Raw genomic sequence first — 27,496 nt, forward strand, 5'->3', positions numbered from 1 at the left:
CCGTGAGTGGGGTGGGTGGGACGTGTGGGCAACGCGTGAAGCGACGGGACTTTTGTGAATGTAACTGGTCGGTAATGAGTGTATCAATTTGGGGGCTAAAGGATGAGTCGGGATCTGCTGGCAAGGCACTTACACTGGGCTATAGAGGAGGAGGATGCTGTGTAAGGATACTCATTCGATGTATTTATATATTTAAATGTTGCATTTCATCATGCATGTTTCATTTTAACAAGTTGGGGCATGTTCTTTGCTGGAGGCAGATGTTGGGTTAGGATGCTCCTGGGTGTATTTTTATATTTTAAATGTTATAATTTATTGTCCACCTTTCATTTTAGCAGGAGCAGCAATGCTGTTGGGGATTGTCCATCACAGACTGCTTTCTATGGTAAAGTCTCTGCAGTCCCAAAGGGTTGCTCTCATGAGAGAGAGAACTGAAGGAGAGGGTCACCACGCCTCAAGTGAATGGAGAGGTTGAGAAGCAGAATCCTCCTTGTGTCGAGCTCAGCTTTATGGAAATTGAACCCATTGTTGTGGTTCTGTTCGCCAAGCTGGGAATTTGTGTTGCAAACGTTTCGTCCCCTGTCTAGGTGACATCCTCAGTGCTTGGGAGCCTCCTGTGAAGCGCTTCTGTGATGCTTCCTCCAGCATTTATAGTGGCCTGTCTCTGCCACTTCCGGTTGTCAGTTCCAGCTGTCCATTGCAGTGGTCAGTATATTGGGTCCAGGTCGATGTGCTTATTGATTGAATCTGTGGATGAGTGCCATGCCTCTAGGAATTCCCTGGCTGTTCTCTGTTTGGCTTGTCCTATAAAAGTAGTGTTGTCCGAGTCGAATTCATGTTGCTTGTCATCTGCATGTGTAGTTACTAAGGATAGCTGGTCGTGTTGTTTCGTGGCTAGTTGGTGTTCATGGATGCGGATCGTTAGCTGTCTTCCTGTTTGTCCTATGTAGATTTTGTACGCTACACTGGTTTTGCTCATGCTGGGTATCGGGTCCTTTGTCCTGGTGAGTTCGGCTGGGACAACACTACTATTATAGGACAGGCGACTGTCTGTGTGGAGTTTGCACATTCTCCCCGTGTCTGCGTGGGTTTCCTCCGGGTGCTCCGGTTTCCTCCCACAGTCCAAAGATGTGCAGGTCAGGTGAATTGGCCAATCTAAATTGCCCGTAGTGTTAGGTAAGGGGTAAATGTAGGGGTATGGGTGGGTTGCGCTTCGGCAGGGCGGTGTGGACTTGTTGGGCCGAAGGGCCTGTTTCCACACTGTAAGTAATCTAATCTAACTTAAAAACCAAACAGAGAACAGCCAGGGAATTCCTAGAGGCATGGCACTCAACCAGAGATTCAATCAATAAGCAGACCGACCTGGACCCAATATACCGGCCACTGCACCGGACAGCTGGAACTGACAACTGGGAGCGGCAGGTACAAATCACTATAAATGCCGTAGGAAACATCACAGAAGCGCTTCACAGGAGGCTCCCAAGCACTGAGGATGTCACCTAGACGGGGGATGAAATTCCCAGCTCGGCGAACAGAACCACAACAGCGATCACCCGAGCTACAAATCTTCTCCCAAATTGAACCCATGTTATCAGCATTACTCTGTGTCATGAAGTAGCTGTCCATCCAACTAATGGAACCCCTTCAAGCCCTAACTCTTTACTGTGGAAAAGTGTTTTTTTCCCCTTTATATTTGCTGCTTTTGCAAAACATTTTAAACCTGCATCCTCTGTTCTTAGTTCTTTGACAAGTGGGAACAATCTGTCTATCCACTTTTTCCAGAACCCTTATGATTTCTCTCAAATGTCTTCTCTCCAAAGAAAATAATCCCAACCTTTCCCAATAACTGAAGTTTTCCATCCCTGGAACTATTCTTGTAAGCCTCTTTTCAAGAAATACTGGAGCATGGTAGCTCAGTGGTTAGTACTGCTGCCTCTCAGCACCAGGGACCCAGGTTCAAATCCAGCCTCTGGTGACTGTGTGGAGTTTGCACATTTTCCCTGAGTCTGCGTGGGTTTCCTCTGGGTGCTCTGGTTTCCTCCCATGATCTAAAGATGTGCAGGTTAGGTGAATTAACCATGCTAAATTGTCCATCGTGTTCAGTGATGTGTAGGTTAGCTGCATTAGTCAGCAGTAAGTGTACAGTAATAGAGTTGGGGAATGGGTCTGGGTAGGTTACTCTTCAGAGGGTCAGTGTGGACTTATTGGGCCAAATGGCCTGTTTCAACACTGTAGGGATTCAATGATAAAACCTACCCTTTTTACCAAATGTTAGGTCAGCTGCCGAACTATCTCCTTGTATGGTTTTGTGTCAAATGTTCCTAATGCTTTGTGAAGCACCTGAGGATGTTTTACTATTTTAAAGGTGTTATATAAATGCAAATTGTGTGTCAGGTGAGGATAATTTGAAACTTGGCTGTGATGTCCACAAACATTTAGAGTTTTCCAGCTCTTAGTTTGAGGGTGTCCAGGGTAGTTGACGTAATCTTCCAAATATGTCTCCAATGTTGTCTGATGATGCCTTTGTGCCCTTTAGATTGCATTAATGTTAGTCTGTCCTCTCAGTTCCTTAGAGAGGTGGCTGAAGGAGAGGGCTGACCCCAACCTGGTCTTACCTGAGGGAGTAGCAGCTGTACACCTAGCAGCTGGGAAGGACACAGAAGGTGGAATTCGATGTTTAAAGCTACTACTTCAGCACGGGGCAAATCCCAATGTCAGGTTAGTGGCATTTTGTTGCAGTAACTTAATGTGCAGACTTTCTTACAGAGGCAAGGTGTCAATTTTCAATGTGCTGTTGTTTCTCTGTCCGTCTGCAATAAAAAGACATTTTTACAATATTTCCCATTGAAAGGCCAGCGGAGAATATTCCATCACACTCCTGAGTTGTGCCTTGGAGATGATGGATAGATAGTGTGGAGATAGGGCATGAGTTAATCCTGTTATGACCAGGAGAGAGAGGCTGAAAAGACTCCCTTCTTTTTGACCTCTAGTAGTCACAGCAGAGGTTTAAGTTCTTTTACCGTGATGCTATATGTCTCTCTAACATGATAAGCCCACTGTCTACTGGAATGGTAAGGAGTCAAATGCTGGGTGTTCTTGAATGACAAAAGGAACTACTTTATTATTAGCTAACCCTAAGAAAAATACTAAAGGTGTGGCATCAAGCAAATATGCTCGCAAGTACAAAGTCAAAAAGAGTTTAAGTGTTCACTACAAAAGGAAGATGAAAGGACTATACTGTTTACAGCCCTTAGGATCCTTGAGGCACATGTTTTTAATGTGCCACCTTGATTTTAATCAGTGTCTTTTATAATTAGCAGTAACAAGTATTTCTGGTTAAATAGTTGTGTTCTCTGTACTGAAGTTTCTTTTTAATTGACTCTCTCTGGACACTTTCTTAAACTGAGAGGACACATTGTCCAGTTTGTTGCAATTACAAATCCACCTCCTCGGCTCTATAAAGACAGCTCTCTACAATACAGTTGGTTATTTTTTGCTGTATTTTTCAATATAAGTTAATCATTTCCAAGCTTGATGATTTCACCTGAGATCTTCCATCTCCAATATATGAGACTTATCATTTAGGTGTAAGACAACATAGGAGATGTGTTTCTCCATTGTGTGGCCTAGTGGTATAATTGCTAGACTGTTAAACCAGAGGCTCTGGTAATGTTCTGGGGACCCAGGTTCAAATCCTGCCATGGTAGAATTTAAATTCAATAAATATCTGGAATTCAATACATATGATGACCATGAAACTGTTGTTGATTGTCAGAAAAACCCATCTGGTTTACTAATATCCTTTAGGGAAGGAAACTGCCATCCTTACCCAGTCTGGCCTATATGTGACTCCAGACATTTGACTACCCCTAGGTAATTAGTGACACCCACATCCTGTGAATGTATTTTTTAAAAGGTTTCAATTACTTTTGATAAAATATTCATTTTGATTCAGACAGTTTTGTTTATTCCACATTTGTCTCATGAAGCTTCGCTAACCTGTGGTCAGCTGATCGATGTGACCATTTTAAGTCCATGGTGTTCCTTTTCAGTCCATGCAAGTCCCAGGTAGTAATATCCAATAATGGGACATAAATATCAATAGTCCATATGTTATTACTATCATATCACTTTGTGCAGAATTCCTTGCTGTTTAAATTGGTTTTGCAGTATATTTTAATACTGTATGACCTGTTCTGTGTACAGTCATTTTAGCCATTGCTATTTGCACAGTCAGCAATGAATGATATGAATACACCATTATTTCAACCCAGAGTTATACAGAGATTTTCCTGTAGCTGCTAATGTTGTACAATGAAAGCCTGGTGACACTGTATTGTGTTAGTGCAGACTGTGAGCAAACTGACGTGATTGCAAAGTTTGGAAATTCAATCCTTAGCCTATCTTTAATTCTGTAGATCCACTGATGGTCTCACTCCATTGCATGTAGCTGCCTCCTGGGGCTGCGTCAAGAGTTTGAAACTGTTGCTCAGAAGTGGAGCAGACCCTACTCTCCAGGACCAGGTAACTGAGTAAAGGAGCTGTTCTTCCCCACAAACTAGTGGGGCCTCTCTACATTCCCTATTTCCCATTAAATATAGGAAGCCGCAACCTCCATTTGTGCATTAAGGAAGAAAGGACTTTGTGTTTATGCCCGTTTCCACTGGCAGGGTGTTTGTTTAGCTGAATACACATTCAAGATAATTGACAAAAGAACTAAAATGGAATGAGAAATTCAAGTCAGTAAATTGTTATGATCTGTAATGTGCTGCTTGAAAGGAAATGAAGTAAATACTTGTTGGGGCTATGTGGAAAAGCAGTAGGAATCAGGTCAGTCTAACAGCTCGTTCATTTATCCACCTTGGATATATCTGCACACTTTGTTCTATAATTCTCCACCACTTTCTGTGGCTGTTGGAAATAGGAAAAGGCCAGTAAGTTATTTTTGAGTCCTAAAATGTATTTTATAGAATTTCGTTGTGTTACACCACAAAAAGGGACCATTTAGTGCATTGTGTCCGTGTAAATTTTTTTTTTTGCAAGCTCAATCTGGCTCGTTCCACCCCCATCTCATAGAACCCCTATGGAGTGGAAGCAGGTCACACACCATCGCCCTCCAAAGAGTATCCCACCCAGATCCACCCAATCCCTATAACTCTGCATTTCCCAAGGCTAACCCATCTAATCTGCAGATCCCTTGATACTACAGGGCAATTTAGCATGGCCAATCCACCTAACCTGTACATCTTTTTACTGTGGGAGGAAACCCACGCAGACACATGGAGAATGTGCAAACTCCACACAGACAGTTGCCTGAGGGTGGAATTGAGCAGCAGTGTTAACCACTGAGCCACCGTGCCGCCTTATTCCTGCAAATCTATTTCTGCAAATTTTCTCTGTGCAGATAATACCCAGCTGAAACCCATGATTGAATCTCACTCACCACTCCTTAAAGCAGTGCGTCCCAGGTTCAAACACCTCGCTTGAACGGCACAATTTTCCTCTTGTTGCCTTTTGGTTCTTTCCCAATCCACCTTGACTTCGTGTCTTGGGATTCTCAACTGCCAAAGATGAGGAACGTTTCTTCCTGTGTATGCTGTCTGGACCTCTCCTGATTTTCAATGTCTCTACCGAATCTCATCGTAAACTATAAAAGATTCATAGATAGCTGGGCAGGATAGATGCAGACAGGTTGATTCCCCGTTTTGGGAGAGCCTAGACCAGAGGAAATAATTCAGAACATGTAGGCACACATTTAAAAACAGAGGTGAGGAGGAATTCCTTCTCTGAGACTTGTGAATCTGTGGAACTCTTTACTGCAGAGTGCTGATGAGGCTGGGTTTTGAAGTAAGTTCAAGGTTGAAATAAACAATTTTTTTTTAAACTCAGCAAGAGAATCAAGGGTTATGGGGATAAGGCAGGAAAGTGGAGTTCAGGATTATCAGATCAGTGATGACCTCACTGAATGTTGGAGTAGACTCAATGGGCCGAATGGGCGCCTTCTGCTCTGAGGTCTTATTGCCTACGTTCAAATGCTTTTCACGAAAAGAAACAACCCCAATTTCACCAATTTCTGAAATGTCTCATCCTTGAACCATCCTCGTAAATCTCTCCTGTACCCTCCCTGAAGCCTTCACCACCTTCCAAAAGTGCGGCACAATATTCCAGTTGAGGCTGAACTGGTGTTTTATGAAGTTTCACCTACAATGCTCTTTGCTTTTGAACTCTCCTTCTATTTATAAATCCCAGAATTCTCTATTCTGAGAACATTTGCAGACAGTGCACACACTGCAAGGTCCCACAAATGGCAATGGGATAAATGACTCGATATTGGAAATTTGTTTAGGTCATCTACTTGAGATGTTGAATTGTTAAATTGAGTCATAGAACAGTACAGCGTGGAAACAGACCCTTTGGTCCAACTTGTCCACGCCAACCAACTATCCTAAATTAATCTAGTCCCATTTGCTAGCATTTGGTCCATATCCCTCTAAATGCTTCCTATTCCTATACCCATCCAGATGCCTTTGAAATGTTTTAATTGTACCAGCCTCCACCACTTCCTCTGGCAACTCATTCCATACACACACCACCCTCTGTCTGAAAAAGTTGCCCCTCAGGTCCCTTCTAAATCTTTCCCCTCTCACCTTAAACCTATGCCGTCTAGTTAATGTAGAAGATGAACATAGAAGCTAGTTCCACAGATGATGGAAACCAAAGCAAATGTACATGGTCTTAAAATTAGAGTTCAGTCTGTTCAAATTGGAAATAAGAAGTAGCTTTTCACGTGAAAAGAGGAGAAACGAGAATCTCCCTCCAAGAAACCTATCGGAAAGTGTCGGCTACAGAAAATTTTGCAACACATGGGTTGAAATGTTTCTTTGAACTCTCTTTGTGTATCCTGTTGTCAGGTATGCAACCCTTGACAACATTCTCTGATTTAATTTAACGTCTAGGACAGACTGAGGGCCCAGGATCTTGCTGAGGAGCAAGGAAATGTGAAATGTTGTCAGATTCTCCAAGAGTATTACCGTGACAGTCTGCTGGAGAATACAGAGGAAGAGCCTCCCACATACCAATATGGTGAGAATCTGATTCTCTTTCACCATTGTTTTCAAACCCTTTACCAGATGGTCCGTGGTTATGTGTATAATTTGGTGTGAGACGATCTGGAGGTGGATTCCCCAGTCTGTCCTGAACAGACTCTGCTCAGGTTATGATTGTTTTCCGAAGTAATTCAGGATAATGGTCCATAAACAGTCTACAACACAGAAATAGGCCATTTTGCCCAACTGGTCCATGCTGGTGTTGATCCACCATGTGTACCACCTCCTGTCCTGCGTTATCTAACCCCATCAGCATATCCTTCTATTTCTTGCTGCCACTTGTCTTCTCTAGTTTTATTTCTGATATTCACCTCTACCAATCCCGGAGGTCATCTGTTCTATGACCTCAACTCTCAAGATTCCCCTAAATTCTCTATTTAATTTATTGTACTTTTGTTGCCTGGTTTGGGTCTCCTATTTCTCTATGTCTACCCTATCAAACCCATCCATGGTCTTAAAAACTGCTATCAGGTCATCTCTCTGTTTTCTCCAAACTGGAGCACCATCCTGTTCAGGCTTTCCTAAATAAGAAAATATGGAAAGGAATAGGCCATTCAGCCCCTCGAGCCTGTTCTGCCATCCTACATGTGACTGATCACTTGCCTCACTGCCAATTTCCTGAATTATCCCCATATCTGTTGAAGTCATCAGCATCTAGAAAGGTATCTATCTCTGAACACTGTCCGTGCCTGACCTTCCACTGAGCATTCCAAAGGTTCACCCCCCATTGAGTGAGGAAATACACTTGTTCTGAAATGGCCTACCCCTTATTCTGATCCTGGTTCCAGGCTCCTCAGTGAGGGGAAACATACTTGCCGCATCTACCTTGCCCAACTATTTTCTGAATTTTGTATGATTCAATTTAATGGAGAAAGGGAGGGAGGATTTAATTTTGGCAGAGACTCAATGTATGCCTATTGCACCAAATTATACCATTCCAACCTAGCCTCATCCCATACTATCAAGTTACTCCTTCTGAATACCTCTACTATTTGAGTGAGGTTGCCAAGTTGAAAATGAATTATGGGATGTGGCCGTAGAGGTTGCAGGGATAGGGTTAAGGGGGTGAGTCTGGGTGGGATGCTCTTCAGAGAGTTGGCATAGTCTTTGTGGGCCGAATGGCCTGTTTCCACACTATGGATTCTATGAATCATGCTGAAAATGAACCAAACCCATTTTCTTTGGACCGTTAGCCAACAGACAGGCTTCAGTTCCTTTCATCTAAAATTTCAGTTGGATGAAAGGAAAGAATCTTATTTTTTGTTTTGGAAACGCTGACATTTCACAGCAATTCTTGATGGTCTGTAATACTGACAGTGCCAAACTATCATTGTTTTGCATCTGAACTGAATTAATTTTAATATTTTCCCTTAACATTTAAAGTTCAAACATTTCCCCGTTTATTTTGCTGCTGCTGTCATTTGCTATCCCCTTCAATAGCCCTCGGCATTGTCTTAAATTCTCTCTTCCTCCTGGATCCTTGAGGGGTTCCTGGGCTGAGGTTTGCAAGCCACCTTTTTGGCTCCTTTGGCCTGGGGCCACACAGACAGTTGTCACAAGCAGGGACATGAGGTTTACAACAACAACAACTTGCATTTACGTAGCAAATTTAACATAGAGATGTACAGCATGGAAATAGACCCTTCGGTCCAACCCGTCCATGCCGACCAGATACCCCAACCCAATCTAGTCCCACCTGCCAGCACCTGGCCCATGTCTCTCCAAACCATTCCTATTCATATACCCATCCAAATGCCTCTTAAATGTTGCAATTGTACCAGCCTCCACCACTTCCTCTGGCAGCTCATTCCGTACACATACCACCTTCTGTGTGAAAAAGTTGCCCCTTAGGTCTCTTTTATATCTTTCCCCTCTCACCCTAAACCTATGCCCTCGAGTTCTGGACTCTCCCACCCCAGGGAAAAGATTTTGTGTATTTACCCTATTCATGCCCCTCATAATTCTGTAAACCTCTATAAGGTCACCCCTCGACCTCCAATGCTCCAGGGAAAACAGCCTCAGCCTGTTCAGCCTCTCCCTGTAGCTCAGATCCTCCAACCCTGGCAACATCCTTGTCAATCTTTTGTGAACCCTTTCAAGTTTCCCAACATCTTTTTGATAGGAAGGAGACCAGAATTGAACGCAATATTCCAACAGTGACCTAACCGTGTCCTGTACAGCTGCAACATGACCTCACAAATCCTGTAATCAATACTCTGACCAATAAAAGAAAGCATTCCAAATGCCGCCTTGACTATCCTATCTACCTGTGACTCTACTTTCAAGGAGATATGAACCTGCACTCCAAGGTCTCTTTGTTCAGCAACACTCCCTAGGACATTAAGTATATCAGTCCTGCTAAGATTTGCTTTCCCAAAATGCAGCACCTTGCGTTTATCTGAATTAAACTCCATCTGCCACTTCTCAGCCCATTGGCCCATCTGGTCAAGATTCTGTTGTAATCGGAGGTATCCATCTTCACTGTCCACTACACCTCCAATTTTGGTGACATCTGCAAACTTACCAGCTGTAACTTTATGTAAATGACATAAAGTAGAGGACCCAGCACCGATCCTTGTGGCACTCCACTGGTCACAGGCCTCCTGTCTGAAAAACAACCCTCCCCCACCACTCTGTCTTCTACCTTTCAGCCAGTTCTGTATCCAAATGGCTAGTTCTCCCTGTATTCCATAAGATCTAACCTTGCTAATCAGTCTCCCATGGGGAACCTTGTCGAATGCCTTACTGAAGTCCATATAGATCACATCTTCTGCTCTGCCCTCATCAATCCCCTTTTGTTACTTCTTCAGAAAACTCAATCAAGTGAGCAATGTCAGGGAGAATTTAGAACTCCAGTTAATTCCTGACAGAGGTAAATGATTTGAATCAAATGTTTGAAATTCAAAGAGTGCCAGCTGAACAATGAAAACAAATCTCGTCCAAACTCAGCTCAATTCTCTCTTCGCCCAGTGTTTCCCCCTTCTTGAGAAGGAAATGGTGAAGACATTGATGCAGTACTGATGTTTCGTTAGATGCTAAGAGGGTGGTTGTCCTTGTGGAGATCGTTAGAAACTGGGACAGTTTGGGCCATAAGACATAAGAGCAGAAGTAGGCCATTCAGCCCAGTGAGTCTGCTGTGCCTCTCAATGAGACTGTGGCTGATTGGATAATCCTCAACGGCACTCTCCTCCTTACCATTGATTGCTGTACTGATTAGAAATCTTTTAGAATCATAGAATCCCTACATTATGGAACCAGGCCCTTCGACCCAACAAGTCCACACCCACCCAAACCTGTTCCCCTACAGTATTACCCTATATTTACCCCTGACCAATGCACCTAACCTAAGCATCCCTGAACACTACGGGCAATTTAGCATGGCTAATTCACCTAACCTGCACATCTTTGGATTGTGGGAGGAAACCGCGGTACCCAGAGGAAACCCACGCAGACACGGGGAGAATGTGCAAGCTCCACACAAACAGTTGCCCGAGGCTTGAATCGAACCCAGGTCCCTGGTGCTGTGAGGCAGCGGTGCTAGCCACTGAGCCACCATGCCACCCCTGTTTATCTCAATTTAAAAATAAAGGGTTCTCCCATTCAAGACGGCGATGAGAAGGATTGCTTTCTGTGAGGGTGGCTGACCTCTTCCCCAGATTGCTCTTCCCCAGTGACCAGTGGAGGCTGGCTCATTGAATATATTCATGTCTGCATTAGACCAGGTTTTGATCTGGAAGGGAGTCCAGGTTGTGGGGAGGTGATGAGATTGTGGATGGGTCTGAGGGGGCAGGGAGGAGACAAGGCCACAGTTAGATCTTATTATTATCTTATTATTGGATGGAAGAGCAGATTCAAAGAGCTGACTAGCCTGTTCCTCTTGATCCTATCAATGCTGGTGTATGTGGGTCAGGTTTATTTTGAGTGTTACTAACTGCTTGGTTCTGCTTTCTGGGTTCTTGCAGTCTCCTATCGAAGACTCAGCAGCGGATTTCATTTCTTCGCTGACCCTATTGTGTTCGGCATCACCGAAAGACACAAAGTGGACGCACTTCCTGGAAGAAATGACGAATTACATCCAGTCCACAGACCCCAGCGATCCGCAACTCTCAGCTGGTCTGCGCTCAATGTCAGTGACCCCAGCGCAATCAGTGAAAAACCACACAGCTACTCAACGGAAATAAACCCAAGGAGCAGTCGTTTAGGGGATGATACATCAATCTGGTCTGAGTCACTGAGGCCCCAGTCTCTATCAGGAACAGTGAAGCCACAGGGACGAGGGCATCGGAGGTGTATAGCTGAGGACAAGGGTAAAGATCACATCATTGCAACTGTGGAAGTAACCCTTGATGACTGTTTGTTGTCAAGTACCCATGTGGGGACAGATGGAAAGTTTGAAAAGCTGGCTTCACATGAACACAGTTCTGGAACTGACTCCTGTGAGTACCACACATCAGTTGGCCAAGAGTTAACCCTTCAGGATGATGAGAGCTTTTTCCCTATGTCTGCTCCCCAGCCACCTCCAGCTCTGAGCCACGGGCTGGACACTTGCATTGATGATGAGAGCTTTTTGCCTCCGTCCACCTCTCCACTGTGTCCAATTGGGAGCAACAGATTGAGAAGCTCAACCAATCCTCTCCCAGAAGGCGAGCACTTCCTAACTGAACCTCTCTGGTCCCAACACAAAGAGAAGCAAGTCTTTAAAAATGGTGATGTTTCCATTAACACAGAATGGCTTTCTGAACTGGATTGTACGTGCACTTTACAGGAAAGACCTGAGTCCAGCCAATCACTGTCAAGCACCGTGCTTGATCTCGCCAAGCACACAGAATTTTGTGATTCTGAGTTCTTAATAAATCCATCTAGACGCAAAGGCATTGACATAACCTCACCAGATCACATTTTCATCTTTGAACACAGACATTCGACCACTCAACACGAACTGGATAAAACCACTGCCGTTCCCTTGGAAGATACTTTCAGCCGCACCATGGGGACAGTCGGTAATGAGTGTCCTCCCAGTGCCAACTGTGCCCAACATGAAGGAGGTGATTCAAAAGCTTCAATCTCCATTTCCAGCAGGGGAAGCAGCCTCTACTGTAGCTGTGAAAGTGGGTCTGAGTGTTCCCCCAGTGCATTTGGAAGCTGTGAACGGACATGTAGCACAGAGCGAGTTCAGGCAGACACAGAATCTTGTTTGATCCAGGAAACTCGGGCAGGTCCAAACCAGGAAGAGTCTGTTTCAGGATGTACAGGTGACGTTACAGCAGTTGGCATCCAGATGGTACACTCCAGAGATTTACAGACTGTTCCTTTTAAAGACTCCCAGTTCATTGGAAGAATGTACAAGGACAGTCATTTGCGAAGGAATGGCGAGGGACCCAAAAGTCACACTCCATGTGTTGGAAGGCAGTGTAGTGACTGTGGTAAAGGTCATCTCGACACCGTCACCAACACAAGCAACAGTGACATCCTGCAGAGTTCCCAGGCGGAGCCTGTAAATACAAGCAGCAACAATAATGAGGAACAGACAACTGTAGCCCAGAGCAGCCTGAAACAGTCAGTGAATCTCCATAATGAAAATAGACTGAGCCTGGATGTATCATCAGCCAAGAGTGCAAACATCCAAAATCACAAGTGGAAGCAAATGGAGTTGCTTATGGCAGAGGTTCCTGCTGACCACAGGGAAGATGAGGATTTTCCAGGTTTATTGATGCCATCCACCAAGAAATCCTCATCTTCCATTGTCTCAGCTGATGAACCCGACCTGGGAACATCGCCCAGTGGTTCTGCTCCCATTAACAGTAGCATGGGAAACAAAACTGAAACGAGTGTAACTGAAGGATATTCATCAGTTGGGGATGAGAAAGAAGATGGTGACACAGCGTTGGAAAAATTACTGAAGGGCGTCAAGTTGGGAAACGAGACCGGGCTGTCTCTGCAATTCGACGGCAATGGATTGTCACCTTTTGTGACTCCACGCACTAAGAGTCGATTGGCCAACTCCGCATCCAGGAGCTATAATTCCTCACTCTTTGAGCAAACCATTGTCACACCCAGGAGAATTCGCCGAGTTCGCAAGCAGCAAGCAGTATGTGCCAGAAGTCCATTGGACTCTCTCAGCCACGGCTCTGCTGTTTCCCAGGGCACAGAGGATGAAGATGGAACTTGCTCCTTTGCTCACACTTGGGATGGCGAAGAAGCAGACTTTGACACGGTTCCTTTCGTTCGATGTAACGATCATGAGAAAGGGACCGTCCAGCCATTGGCCCCTTGGTGCTCAGAACCAGGAAATGCAGATTTTGACACTGTGCCATTCCCAAATCCTAACTGTGAGAAAGGACCCGACCGCACTCCATCCCCAATGGATGATGCAAACAGCAACAAGCAGTCTACCCAGATAAAAAGTGTAATGAATGGCGGTAACAGAATCCAAGCAGCACCATGTCCCCTAAACCTTGAGTGTGGAGGAATCAGCCAAGATGTTTGTGTGTGTCCACCCAGTGGGCAACAAGTGGTCACTCAGCCCTACATAAGAGCCGATGACGTCAGCCAAGGGAGGTCCCGTAACTCTTCTCAAGATAATGACTCGTCAGGTGAGCTGAGAGTATTGAAAGAGGGGCACAGAGTGAATGGTGCTGCAGAGTTGTCCCGTGCTTTCCCGCACCCATCCTCTCTGTGTCCATTAGCTGATGACCCTGAGGATGAAGGCAGTGACTGTTCCTTAGATGGCAAGGTGTGTGAAAGCACAAGGCTGGAGGACATGGGTTTGCAGCAGGGAACCCTGGGCCAAAGGTGCAGCTTCTCCAAGTGGCCTGCCACACAGCGTCTTTCAAAAATACCAAACCACAACGAGGAATGGCAAAGCCCCTCTGGCGACCTGGAGCTGCAGCTGTCTCCCGGTGGCCGTCCGGTTAACGGTCATGAGGGTGAAATGGTGGAATATCTGTACACTGACACCGAGGAGGGCCACACGTTCATAGAACGCCGTTACCCTTGCACAGACGTGAGCGCGGAGAACCTGAGCACCTCAGGCTCTGAGGACACCGTCATCTACGACTGGAGGGCCTACAAGGGCGGTGGTGCGCTGTGTCCTGAGGAGAAAGAAAATGAGCAGCCAACGTTGTCTCCCAGCCTCCTACTCCTGTCCAACAGTCAGATCCGAAGGCAGCTCAAAGACTATGGAGAAGACCCTGGCCCTGTGACAGACTTCACCAGGAAGGTTTATCTGCATTCTCTGAACAAGATCAGAAAGGAGCCCTTGCCCAGGAAGCCAGAACAGTCTGCAAGTAAGTTGGGGGCTCAAACCTTCCCTGTTGGTTTGAAATTCTGATCATGACTATTGTTGTGACTGAGGATCATTGCTAAGGTCTAAGCTTTGCATTCAGAGTCTTTCTAAATTGCCCAACAGAAACACAGCAAGCCCATTGTACAGAGTTGCATAGACGTGCTGTCCTGGATCGCATACTCACCCCCACAGTCCGCTGGAACCGCATCCCTTTCTTAACATGTGAGCACCAAATCCCAGCGGCCTCTCCTTGAGAGAGTCCTGAAGGAGTGACCACACTGTCAGATGAAATACTAAACTGAGGCCGATCAGCGCTCTCATGTGAACATAAAGATAGATCCCACAGGCACAGCCAGGGAGTTTTCACTAGCATTTATCCCTCAACCCATATCACTTTTTTTTTATTTTTATAAAGGCACATTAACTGGTTATTGTCACTGAGCACAAATTGACTGCTGTTTCCAACGTGGCAACAGTGAAAGTAGAAAGGTGAATTTTATTTAATTGACTGTAAAATTATTCCTTTTTGGTGTGTAAGAAATTCAATGGGTGTATAAGATGGAGCTGGCCTTCTGTCAATGCGACGTCTTTCTGCTTCAAAAATTGCTTTTTCGAAAGATTCGCAGTACAGAACAAGGCCATTCAGCCCATTGTGCATGTGCCTGTTGGAAGCTAATGTCGTATAATTTCATCATCCAGATCTAAGTCAGTAAAATTGTTTGTTACATCGCTTACCAATGCAAATCAGTTTTTTTTAAAAAATATGATGACACAGTCCAGACCATCCCTTCAGTTCCAGATCCCCACACCATTGGGTGAAAAAAATAAATAAATCTCTGTAGTCTTTCCTAATCCTTCTGTCAATTACGTTAAATCCAGTTCTGTACCTGTAAAGGAGATTTTGTTTCAGGCAATTATCAGACCAGTTTCTCTCTGCTGACTGGTTTTGTTTCTGTTATCCAGGTTACAGTCCAGAGCTGTGTCAGAGTTTGGAAATGTTTATCTTCCCGGATTGCAGTCAGGATGAACTAGCTCTAGTACAGCAATTTGAGCAGCCAGACCAGAACCGGAAATGGAGGGAGGGCCTCCTCAAATCCAGCTTCAATTACTTGCTCCTTGATCCCAGGTACAGTCTTTCATAGTCTTCAACTTAAAATCAAGTTTAACAAGTTCTAGGCTTCGGGATAGAGCAGCCCCACATCAGGGGCCTGTTGTTGGCATCAACTCTCCCAGGACAGGGACAGCACACGGTCAGATAGAGTAAAGTGCCCTCTACACTGTCCCCCTCAAACGCTCCGAGTCCAGGTACTGCACAGGATTAGATTCTTCTAAACTGAAAGTAGAGCTTAGAAAAATAGAAGTTGCTGGAAAAGCTCAGCAGGTCTGGCAACATCTGTGGAGAGAAATCAGAGTTACCATTTCTGGTCAAGTGACCCTTCCTCAGAACTGATGGTAGCTCGGAAAATCTAGAGCTTGCTTTTCTCTTCTGAACTGAAAATAAATCCCCTCACCACTGTTCCATCAAACACTGTCAGCACAACTGAGTTAGCTACAAAGATAATGTTCCCTGTATTCTGTAAAGATGAGGCATTCTTCATCTTCCGCCTAGAAACCCTCCAACCACAAGGGATGAACTCTGATTTCTCCAGTTTCCTCATTTCCCCTCCCCCACCTTGTCTCAGTCAAATCCCTCGAACTCAGCACCACCTTCCTAACCTGCAATCTCCTTCCTGACCTCTCCGCCCCCACCCCCACTCCAGCCTATCACCCTCACCTTGACCTCCTTCCACCTATTGCATTTCCAATGCCCCTCCCCCAAGTCCCTCCTCCATACCTTTTATCTTAGCCTGCTGGACCCACTTTCCTCATTCCTGAAGAAGGGCTCATTCCCGAAACGTCGATTCTCCTGCTCCTTGGATGCTGCCTGACCTGCTGCGCTTTTCCAGCAACACATTTTCAGCTCTGATCTCCAGCATCTGCAGTCCTCACTTTCTCCTTCTGTAAAGTTGTCTCAACATTGTCCCTATCCAACTTTCCCAGTGTGGGGACAGTACGTGGTTAGATGCTGAGTAAAGCTACCTCTAATCTTTCAGAATGAAAGTAAAACTGCCTCAAAACTGTCCCTCCCTAACTCTGAGTATAGTGACAACACAGGGTTAGATTCAAAGTAAGCTTCTGCTATACAGTCTGGGGATCTCAGCTCCAACCTCCGAACTCATTTGAATCTGAATGAAGATGACTTAAGATCATTCAGAAGGCACTCCTTGGGATGAGTGTTTCATTTACAAGATGTGGTTCAGGTGAAAGCCCCCTGCATCCCTTAGCCCCTGGCCATGATTTGATATATTTGAGGCTGTAGTTTTCTTGGCCTGTCTTCTGGCTTCTCTGCTATGTTCTGGGTCCAGGAACTACAACCATGGATTCCCAAATCCTGTACCTAATCTATGGTGGGTTTACTGATCTCAGACAGGATGATAGTCAGTGTGAGGTTCTTTTCCCGAGGTTTCACACATGAGATGCAACTCGCACACACCAACTTCTGCAAACAGTTAAAGTTTGTTAAAGCCTGTATAAGCTTGGTGACCCCCTTTGACCCCCCCCTCCCCTCCTCGCAGGCGTGCAAAGTCGAGTCAAAAGAGGGCCTGAGCATTGGAAACACATCCCCTTTATACAGGTCAGTTGGTAATGTTCACAGATATCTGGCCAATCAGCCCCCACCCCCCCACCAATAACCACGTCTTAACCCATGTACAATGGTAGGATGAGATCATCCTCGGAGATAAAGGAAATGTAAATGCCCTAATCCTGGGAAATCTTTATGTAGCCGATTTCCTGACTCTGTGACTCCCCAAGACAATGTAGGTGTGAAATGTCCTAGCTTCGGGGGAATGGCTGTGAAAGCATTTCTGAATGGAAGGGGCTGAATGATAGTTTAATTTGATAATGTAGGAGAGTAGTAGCAAGTTATTGTCTAAATGGGTTGCAGTCTTTCACATTCCTGCATGAATGTCATCCCCACCCACTTCCAGAATGTTCAGTCAGTGCAGTTTAGTAACCCTTTAATATTACATTTATGTCCAGAGAGATAGTCCAATTTAATCTTTTGACATTACATCAGCCCAATGAGTTAAATCACGGAAGAAAGCCATTCACACCATTGTGCTGTGTGCTGCAAGAACAACTTGCCCAGCTTGTGTTCTCTCTAAATATATATATATACAGTTTTCATCTTCAGGAAACAATCCAATCCCAAAATGAAAGCCAAAATTGAATCCACCCCTCCTACATTCCTTGCAGGGCATTCCGGATCCTAACCACTCAACTATTTTCCCTCTTGTCCATGTTTCTTCCCAGTTACATCCAAATCCACCATCCTCTGGTTTTTGGCTCTTCCACCAGTGAAATGTTTCTCTCATTCTTGAACTCTCTTGGTTTGGAACACTTCATTTAATTTCCTTTCAACTTTTTACCGAAGAATTCACCTTCTCCAGGTGATCCATGCAACTGAAGTTTCGCATCCCTGATTTTGATCACAATATCATTGGCGGCTGAAAGTATGATTGCCAATACCCCCCAAGCTCTGATGTTTCCTCTCTAAAGTGCTCAGCCTCTCCCTATTACGTCCTCCTTTAATTTGCCGGGACCTGCTCAAGTCTGATAGGATTTGCCTGGACTGGAATGAGATCAGTGTGGATGAGTTTGGGGCTCATGCTATTACTGAGAGTTTAAACTAATTCAGCAGATGGGTGGAATGTGGACTGAAGTACAGTCGGAGGTGATGCACAGGACAATATGGAAGAAAAATCAATTCCGTCTAGAAGGCAGGGCAAAGATAATCAAAAGTTAAAAGTGTAAAACGAGATGGTATTTATCCTAATGCAATGAGTATTGTAAGACAGATGTATTGAGGGTGTAGATTAACACACATATGTTATCATTGTGATTACAGAGACATGGTTTAGGAAGTAGGATTGTCAGCTTATGATTCTTGGATATAAACGCTTCAGGCGAGTTAGTATTAAATAGTAAATTACTATAATAAGCAAGGAAAATACCTAATAAGTATCCTCAAATGAGGCCTTAGAGATCATAGAATCTGTGCAGTGTGGAAAGAGACCCTTCAGCCCAACAAGTCCACACCGACCCTCTGAAGAGTAACCTACCCAGACCCATTGCCTACATTTAACCCCTGACTAATGCACCCAACCTACCCATTCCTGAACACTGGACAATTTAGCACGGCCGGTTCACCTGACCTGCGCACCTTTGGATTGTGGGAGGAAACCGGAGCCCCCGGAGGAAACCTATGCAGATACAGGGAGAATACGCATACTCCATGTAGACAGTCACCCGAGGCTGTGTAGGTAGAACTTAGAAATGAAAATGTGCAGTCAGATTGCTATCAACCCCCAAACAATTCGGGAGAGGTAGAAGGACAAAGATGTAGTCAAATTTCAAAGTGTAGTAAAAATAGTTGGTCTCAACTTCCCCCATATTAACTGGGATAGACAGGTACGAGTGAAAATACTGGATTAGTGGTGCTGGAAGAGCACAGCAGTTCAGGCAGCATCCAACGAGCAGCGAAATCGACGTTTCGGGCAAAAGCCCTTCATCAGGAATATTGCTTATTCCTGATGAAGGGCTTTTGCCCGAAATGTTGATTTCGCTGCTCGTTGGATGCTGCCTGAACTGCTGTGCTCTTCCAGCACCACTAATCCTGTATTTGCTTTCCAGTGTCTGCAGTCATTGTTTTTACCTCAGGTAAGAGTGAAAGGCTTAAAGATGATAGAAATTTTAAAAAGGTGTCCAGGAGTACTTTCTATGCCATAGGAGGTCCTACAAGAGAGGGGCCAGTGCTGGAACTATTTTCACGGAATGAAGCTGTGCAACTGGTCGAAGTGTCAATGGGGGAGCATTTTAGTAATATGACCAGAACTTGGTCAGATTTGAAATAGTTACAGTGAAGGACAAAAGATGAACCAGAGTAAAGGTTCTGAACTGTGGGAAGGCTGATTTGAACGTGGTGAGACAGGATCGGACTAAAGTGGACTGAGAGTAACCACTTATTACATCTCCATCCCAGCAGTGGCAGCCTTTCAGAAAGGAGAGAGTGAGAGTGTGGAGTCTACATGTTCCCATAACGCTGGAGGGAGAGACCAGCAAGTCCAGGGAACCCTGGATGCCAAGGGATCTACTGGATTATTGGATACGGGGAAAAGGAGGAAGCTTCTTGCAGATACCTGAGGGTCAGGGCGGCAGATGCCCCAGGGGAGAATAGAAAGTGCAGAGCATTGACTTAAAGAAGAAATTAGGAGAGTTAAGAGGGGCATGATAAAATACTGGTGTGTAAAATTAAGGAAAATCCAAATGCAGTTTATAAATCTATTAGGGAATAAGAAGATAACCAGAGAGAGAGTAGGGACCAAAGTGGCAATCTTGTGTGTGGAGTTCGAAGGTGTAGGTGAGGTTTTAAATGAGTACGCTGCATCTGTGCTCATGCTAGAGAAGGATGATGTAGGTACACTTGAACAAATGTTAATTGAGAGGGAACAGGTAATAGTGGTTTTAGTCAGCTTGAAGGTGGGTAAATTCCCTGGCCCAGCTGAGCTATAACCCAAGTTAGGGAGACCACTGAAGGGGATCAGACGGTTTTCAAATTCAGCGCAGAGATGTGTAGCAGCTGAGGTTGTATCGGCGTTTTGAATATTGTCAGCAATGCTGGCATTGGAGGGGGTCTGGAGTAGGTTCATAATGATCCTGGGAATGAAAGGGTTGTCATTGTGAGGGGTGGATGAGGTCTCTGTGTCTGTACTCTATGGAGTTTAGAAGGATGAGAGGGGGATCTCATTGAAACTTCTAGAGTACTGAGAGGCCTGGATAGAGTGGACATGGAGAAAATGTTTCCACTAGTAGGAGAGACGAGGCCCTGAGGGCACAAGAATGAAGGGACTTTCCTGTAGAACTGAGATGGAGGAATTTCTTCAGCTGGTGCATGGTGAATCTGTGGAACTCCTTACCAAGAAGTCTGTGAAAACCAAGCCTTTGAGTGTATTGAAGACAGAGATGGGTCCTTGATTGATAAGAGGATCAAGGCAGGAGAATGGGGTTGAGAAACATGAACACCATGGTCGAATGACCGAGCGGAACCAGCGGGCTGAGTGGCCTGATTAAGGTCTATTACTCAAGAAAAGTAGTAGGGATAAGCCAGGAAACTGCAGACTTGTGAGTCTAACATCGGCAGTCAGGAAACTCTCGGAAAAACGGAGGACCAAAATTGATCTCCATTTGAAGAGGCAAGGATTCATCAAGGACTTGGCTCTGTAAGAGAAAATGATGTCTGTCAAATTAGAATTTTTCAAGGTGTGTGGATGGGGGTGGTGCAGTTTATGTAGTCTACATAGACGTCAGAAGAGCCTCTTTGCCAAGTCGTGCATGGCAGGCTGGTTAAGAAGCTAGGAGACCATAGGACCCAGGGCAATTTGGAAAACTGCAACTGAAGTTAGCTTCAAGATGGGAAGCAGAGGGTGATGGTCAATGGTGGTGTTTTGAGGATATGGGGAACAGGCATTGTGGGCTCTTGAGGTGGGTCTGGCTAAGTGGTGTGGCCTTCAGGATCGGGACGAGGTGTTGGGTTCTTGGGGAGTTGCAAGGGGTCAAGGAAGAGGGCAGCAAGAGAGAGTGATTTGGAGGAAGTTTGGGTTTGGTAGGTGGAGGGGGTGTGGTTGGGTCGGAAAGGTCATTGAGTTATGAGGGGATGTAAGGGCTGTCAATTTAAAAAGTACACACTAGTTGGAGCAGGTCTTAACTCTTCTCATTTTTCCTGGATAACTGTTAAACAAAGTCAGTTAGAACCCTCCAAAGTCTCTGACTCTAATCTAGAGTTGGGGACTGAGCGGAAGATTCCAGAGGTTGGGTAATGGCATGTTCCAATTTCCAGGGCAATCCCCTGGGGTTTTAACTCATTGCAATAGCTCTTCTTCCTATTGGAAGATCTGGGCCAGTATTGGTTTCATAGAATTCCCACAGTGTGGACACCGACTATTTAGTCCAACAAGTCCCCACCGACCCTCTGAAGAGTATCCCACCCATACCCATTCTCCTACACTATTACTCTACAATTCCCCTGACTAATGCACCTAACCTACACATCGCTGCACACTATGGGCAATTTAACTTGGTCATTTTGAAATTTTCATCTGCTCACAATTGAGGGATTTAAGGTTTGGTGAACTTTCCTTTTTGAGTTACCAGTTGAAGAGTATGGTGCTGGAAAAGCACAGCCAGTCAGGCAACATTTGAGGAGCAGGAGAGGCGACGTTTTGGGCATAAGCCCTTCATCAGGAAGGTTGAAACATCAACTCTCCTCCTCAGATGCTCCCTGACTGGCTGTTCTTTTCAGTGCCACACTCTTCAACTCGGACTCTCCAACATCTGCAGTCCCTACTTTCTCCACTTTGGATTGCCAGTTATTTTTAATCTTTTCTGATCGTGCTCTCCCTCCCCCATTCTCTCCTCAAACAACTCCCAGGGTCACGAAGAACCTGCCTGTTCGCTGTCACACTCTGAGCTCTGTGGAATGTTTCCGCACCTTTGTCAGCTCCATCTTCTATGTGGGAAAAGGAAAGCGCTCCAGACCATACTGTCACCTCTATGAAGCTCTTACATATTTTAAAAACAGTAATCAGGTAAGCAGGACAGGCTGGACCTGCAATCGATTTGATTTAGCCTCGTAACATTCTTGAAGTCTACATGTTTGCATCTTTTCTTTGTTAGAGGAGAGCTTGCCAGCTCCTGACTTCCGCCCCAGGTGCTGTTGAACAGTTTTGACATGATTGGGAGGCAGGGCACTTGCACCCAATGTTTATCGCACCCAATGTTTATCACACCCAATTATCACAGCCTGTCCTGATGCTGGCCACTGAGGGCAAATTGCACCCAGACCTGGCCTGACAGCTGACTCAAATATGAAAGGGAGGAAAGAGCTTGCATATATAGCACCTGGCGTGGTCTCGGCGTGCTTCAGAAGGGCTTTGCTCCGCGTGAAGTTCCTCTCTGAAGTGTAGTCGCTGGAGTAAAGCAGGAAATTGAGCAGCCAATTTCCACATAGCAAGATCCTGCAAACAGCAATGTGATCATGACTGGATAATCTGTTTCAGCAGTGCTGATTGAGGAGTAAATATTGCCAGAGGAACTTCTCCAATTGAAAAGGTGACTGTTGCCTTTTGTCGCAGTCTGCGCTATTCAGTTGCTGAGCTATCTCGGAAACCTCTCAATTTTGCTTCTCTTTGTCTCTATTTCCCACCTCTGTCTCGCTATCTCCTCTCTCTCTCTCTCTCTCTCTCTCTCTCTCTCTCTCTCTCTCTCTCTCTCTCTCTCTCTCTCTCTCTCTCTCCCTCCCCGTGCTGTGTGCATTTCTGTCCTGTGTGTGTCTTCCCCTACCCCTGCATCTGTGTGCGTCTCTGTCTCTCTCACCTGTGTGTGTGTGTGTCTGTCTGTCTGTCTGTGTCTCCCTCCCTCTCTCTCCCTCTCTCTCTCTCTACCTCTCCCTCTCTCTCTCTCTACCTCTCCCTCTCTCTCTCTCCACCTCTCCCTCTCTCTCTCTCTCTCTCTCTCTCTCTCTCCACCTCCCACCTCTGTCTTGAGGGGCTGAATGGTCTATTGTCCAAAGTAGCAGCAGCATGACTTTTTATTTCCAGATTTGTTTTGTTGTATGTTATTTTCAAATTCCCAATTTACCACAAGGAAGGGATTTTGATTTGTGATCCACAGGTTATTAGTCCAGGTCTTTGAATTGCTGTCCAGTATTTTGCAGGTTAATCTGTTTTTAATTCCGTGTTTCTACTCTCCTTGCATTCAGGTGAGTGCAAAACTGAAGCAGATTCTGGATATCTGGGAGAATGGCCTCGGGGTGATTTCTTTGCATTGTTTCCAGAATGTTATTCCTGTTGAGGCGTACACCCGGGAGGCGTGCATGGTAGATGCAATGGGTAAGTCCGACTGCCTGGATGATATAACGCTTTATAATTTCGCAGCATGCAATTCCACCTTGCCTCTGGACTTGACTACGCTCCTATCCTCCTGGCTGGCTCCTCATCTTTCACCTTCTGTAAATGCAAACTCACTTCCCCTCATCTGAACTCCCACCTGGTCTGTGTCCCCCATCAGTCACTCTTTGTGCTCACTGGCCTCCCATATAAACAACACCTTGGTTTTGAACAAAAATATAAATTGCTGGAAAAACTCAGTTAATGTTTTGAGTTCAGTGACCTTTCTGCAGATCTGGGAGAAGAAAGATCGCTGGACTCTAAGCGTTAACTCTGCTTTCTGTCCAGAGATGCTGCCAGACTTGCTGAGTTTCTCTAGCAATTTCTGCTTTTGATTTCAGATTTCCAACACCTCCAATTTTATTTTAAGTTTTTACCTTGGTTTTCAAATTCTCTTCCTTGTTTCGAATCCCACAGTGACCTTGACACTCCCTACCTCCATCGTTTTCTGCAGTTCTACAGCACACTCAGATCTCCACCTTCTGGCTTCTCCCACACCCTCCCTTTTCATCGCAAATGGCCGTTCTGACAGTTGCCCAAGTGTAACCTCTGGAGTTGCTTTCCTAAATCTTTCTGCATCTCCACCTTCCTCTCCTCATTTCAGAAACTTACCTTGTTGATCAAGTTGTTGCTGAGTTCTTTATATGATTGATTAATGGTGATCTTTTTACTTATTCATTCATGTGATACAGGCATCGGTGGCTGGGCCAGCATTTGTTGCCTGTCCCTCAGTGGACAGGGTGATGCTGAACTCTGCTCTTGTACCACCACAATGTCCAACCAATCCTTAAAGACTATACTTAGCTCCTTCCACCTTTATTTAGGGCTCCCTCTTCTATTCCTAAAGACAAAAAAAATCTACTGATGCTGCAATCCAAAGCAGACAGGCAGGAAGCTGGAAGAACATGCTGTTGCTGCCAAACTTGCTGTGTTTAGATTAGATTAGATTCCCTACAGTATGGAAACAGGTCCTTCAGCCCAACAAGTCCACACCGACCCTCCAAAGAGTAACCCACCCAGACCCATTCTCCTACACTTACCCCTGACTAATGCATCTATCACGATGGGCAATTTAGCATGGCCACTTCACCTGGCCTGCACACCTTTTGTGGCAGGAAACCCACCCAGACACTGGGAGAATGTGCAAACTCCACACAGTCACCCGAGGCAGGAGCTGAACCTAGGTCTCTGGCACTGTGAGGCAGCAGTGCTATCCACTGAGTCACCGTGTAATCTTCCAGCCTCCTGCCTGTCTACCCTCTTCTATTCCTAGCTGTACATGCAAATATTATCTCCATGTTTACCTCTTCAAACCTTTTTGTTACCTTTTTAAGATCTTTATGAATCCTGCCCCTCGGGTTTCGCTTTGCTAAAGAAGCTCTCTGACTGAGCAAGTGGGCGGAAAGGGCCTGTGCAGGTGTTGGAAAGCCGGAGCTAACTGCGAGTTCTTTGTCTGTCTTCGCTGCAGGCCTGCAGATGTTGACCAACAAGAAGCGGGGCGATTATTACGGTGTTGCTGCGACCTGGACAGCGAGGCGACGGCGTCTGCTGGGGGTTCACATGCTCCGCCGGGCGCTGCAGATCTTTCTGGCAGAAGGGGAGCGGCAGCTGCGTCCAGCCGATATCCGGACAGGGCAGTGACCGGCCGCAGGCATGGCTCAGACCGACCCCTAAACCCCCAGCACCGTGCGGCAAACCCCAACACACCCAATCGTGAGACCTTCCGCATGGCACCCCTGTTCTGCCCTCGTCATTCGAGTAGTCCATGTTGGTTTCAGTGCCCACCCTGGTTTCGGTGGATTGGCATTCCCAAAAAGTGCAGCCCTTTTACTTGGTGTGCCAGTGTTCCACAGAACCGTAGTGTGAGCGTTGCCACGTGCTGTTTCCAGGTTGTGGGCATTGGTGCCTGTTAGAAGAGGAGGTGGTATTCTACACCATAGGTCCACAGAGAAGAGCAGCAGGGACTACTGGCAGAAAGGTCACCTCCCAGTGGCTCATGTGCACCTCCTGCGGGCGCATTTGAACATTGCATTGCAAAGAGACATTGCGTTCGGTTGGATGAACTTTTATAAAGAGTGCAAATCTCCAAAAAGGGTATAAACTGCAAAGATACAATCTCTGTTGGGAAAAGAAAATTCTGAACAATTGGTCTTTTTATTCAAAAATGGTATTTATCACCTTCCTAAACTTCCTGATTCTTGCAATCTCTTGAACAATTTGTAGCGGTCAAAATAGTTCCTGGTTTCCGTGTGCAGAGGCTCCGAAGGGAGTGGGGCAGAAATGTCCCTGACCTTCCCTCATTGGATGATCCACAATTGAGGAACATTGGTCCTGGGAAATAGCAGCTGAAAGTTTTTCATCTTGCTCTCTGTGATGGTGAGTTAGGTTCAAGCTGTAGTTTTCCCTACTCTACCCTTTTAAAGATGTCTTTTTAATGCTGTTTTTAAAATGGTCTCTTCTGCTGACCTCCGGAGGGCAGTGTTTGAGGAGTTCCTGGCTGTGTTGGTATCTGGCAAAAAAAAGCTTCTGCCATGTGTTTCAGGTACAAATGTCTGAGCATTCCCTTGCATCATTGGAGTCTTTAACTCCTCCAAATAATTTCTCCCTGCAATCTGAACAGGCCTAAATGGATTCGTGACATTTTTGTTTTAAGATGAATAAATGTAAAAGACGGTGGCTTCAACCAGGTTTTGAGAATTTCACCATGGTTGACCAGGACATCGTATTGAGTGAAATTGGTGATTTGTGACCTGGCAACAAATAAAAATAACAATGAGAGGTTTTTTTGGGGGGGAAAAAAATGAATGTTTGCACACTGGGTAAAATGTAGTGCCCCAAAAATAATTTTCAAGAGGAAGTACTCGCATAAGAACTTGAAGGGGGAGTACTTCCAAAGCCATTCAGAAATTAGACTAATTAAATCCCATATTCGTTTTAAAGACCCAACAGAGACCTAATGGGCCCAATGGCCATTTTCTGTGCTATATCATTCCTTGGGGATAGTGTGCAGGTTGTGGTAGAAGAGCCATGATCCTGTTGAATGGCCAAACAGGCTCAAGGGGCTGAATGGCCTCCTACTGCTCCTATTTTCTCTAATTCTAACCTCCTCAAGAGAAGCAGTCGCAGTGAGCTGAATAGCGTCTCACAGCCGGTACAGTGTGGAAACAGGCCCTTCAGCCCAACAAGTCCACACTGACCCTCCAAAGAGTAACCCACCCAGACCCATTCCCTCTGACTAATGCACCTAACACTCTGTGCAACTTAGCGTGGCCAATTCACCTGACCTGCACGTCTTTGGACTGTGGGAGGAAACCTGCGCAGACACTGGGAGAATGTGCAAACTCCACACAGCCTGTCACCTGAGGCTGGAATTGAACCCAGGTCCCTGGCGCTGTGAGGCAGTAGTGCTAACCACTGAGCCACTTATCAACTCAAACCTGGATATTGGTCAGAGCTTGTGTTCTGAACATGGACTGCTTCAGAATCTCGGGAGTTGCGAATGATGCTGAACACTCTGCAAATATCAGCAAACATCCCCACTTCTGACCGTATGAAAGAGGGAAGATCATTGAAATAGCTGAAGATCATTGGGTCTTGGACATTACCCTGAGGAACTCCTGCAGAGATGTCCTGCAGCTGAGATGATTAACCTCCAACAACCACCGCATCTTCCTACATGCCAAGGTATGACTGCAGCCAGTGGAGTTTCTGCCTAGCTTCAGCAGGGCGATAAATTACCAGGTTGTATTTTTCCTGCTTTTATTGATGGGAAGTAGCTGGACAATTTTCACATTGCCAAGTTATGTACTGGAACAGCCTGAATGTCAGAGTATTAACTAAATTGCACATGTATTTTAGATTGTAATATTGTTCCAACAGTGTGTAGTAAAGTATTGCTGACCAAAACATGGAATCATGTGGCTCTGTTCTGTTCGGTCCCCTGGATCTCAGTTTTTGTCAAATTAGAAACATATGGGTCCTTTACCAGATTGTAACATGAATATGTCAGTCTGGTCTGAAATAATAAATATTACAGAGGCAAGTTTGGCTGATACATTCAA

General features: G+C 45.4%; 1 protein-coding gene across 4 annotated transcripts; it reads left to right on the forward strand.

Annotated features, from left to right (window-relative positions):
• Positions 1 to 49: 49 nt before the first annotated feature.
• Positions 50 to 27,496, forward strand: LOC140494764 (uncharacterized). 4 transcript variants are annotated; one of them, XM_072594334.1, is made up of 9 exons: positions 50 to 161; positions 2,566 to 2,718; positions 4,419 to 4,524; positions 6,957 to 7,083; positions 11,069 to 14,392; positions 15,355 to 15,517; positions 21,920 to 22,076; positions 23,249 to 23,378; positions 24,904 to 27,496. In XM_072594334.1, exons 1-9 carry the CDS (start codon positions 103 to 105, stop codon positions 25,074 to 25,076), a joined length of 4,392 nt encoding a protein of 1,463 aa, XP_072450435.1. In that variant the 5' UTR covers positions 50 to 102; the 3' UTR covers positions 25,077 to 27,496. The 4 variants fall into 4 exon arrangements, with proteins under 4 accessions (XP_072450435.1, XP_072450437.1, XP_072450439.1 ...); XM_072594335.1 differs by lacking the exon at positions 50 to 161 and adding an exon at positions 362 to 470; XM_072594336.1 differs by lacking the exon at positions 4,419 to 4,524.

This window comes from Chiloscyllium punctatum, chromosome 24 (assembly GCF_047496795.1).
Source record: "Chiloscyllium punctatum isolate Juve2018m chromosome 24, sChiPun1.3, whole genome shotgun sequence".
NCBI classification, from domain to species: domain Eukaryota; kingdom Metazoa; phylum Chordata; class Chondrichthyes; order Orectolobiformes; family Hemiscylliidae; genus Chiloscyllium; species Chiloscyllium punctatum.

Coding starts and splice junctions, on each gene's coding strand:
- LOC140494764 (XM_072594334.1), top strand. CDS start 103: ATGAGTCGGGATCTGCTGGCAAGGCACTTACACTGGGCTATAGAGGAG. Junction 2,719..4,418: donor GGGGCAAATCCCAATGTCAG/GTTAGTGGCATT, acceptor TTAATTCTGTAG/ATCCACTGATGGTCTCACTC. Junction 22,077..23,248: donor ATTTTAAAAACAGTAATCAG/GTAAGCAGGACA, acceptor CCTTGCATTCAG/GTGAGTGCAAAACTGAAGCA.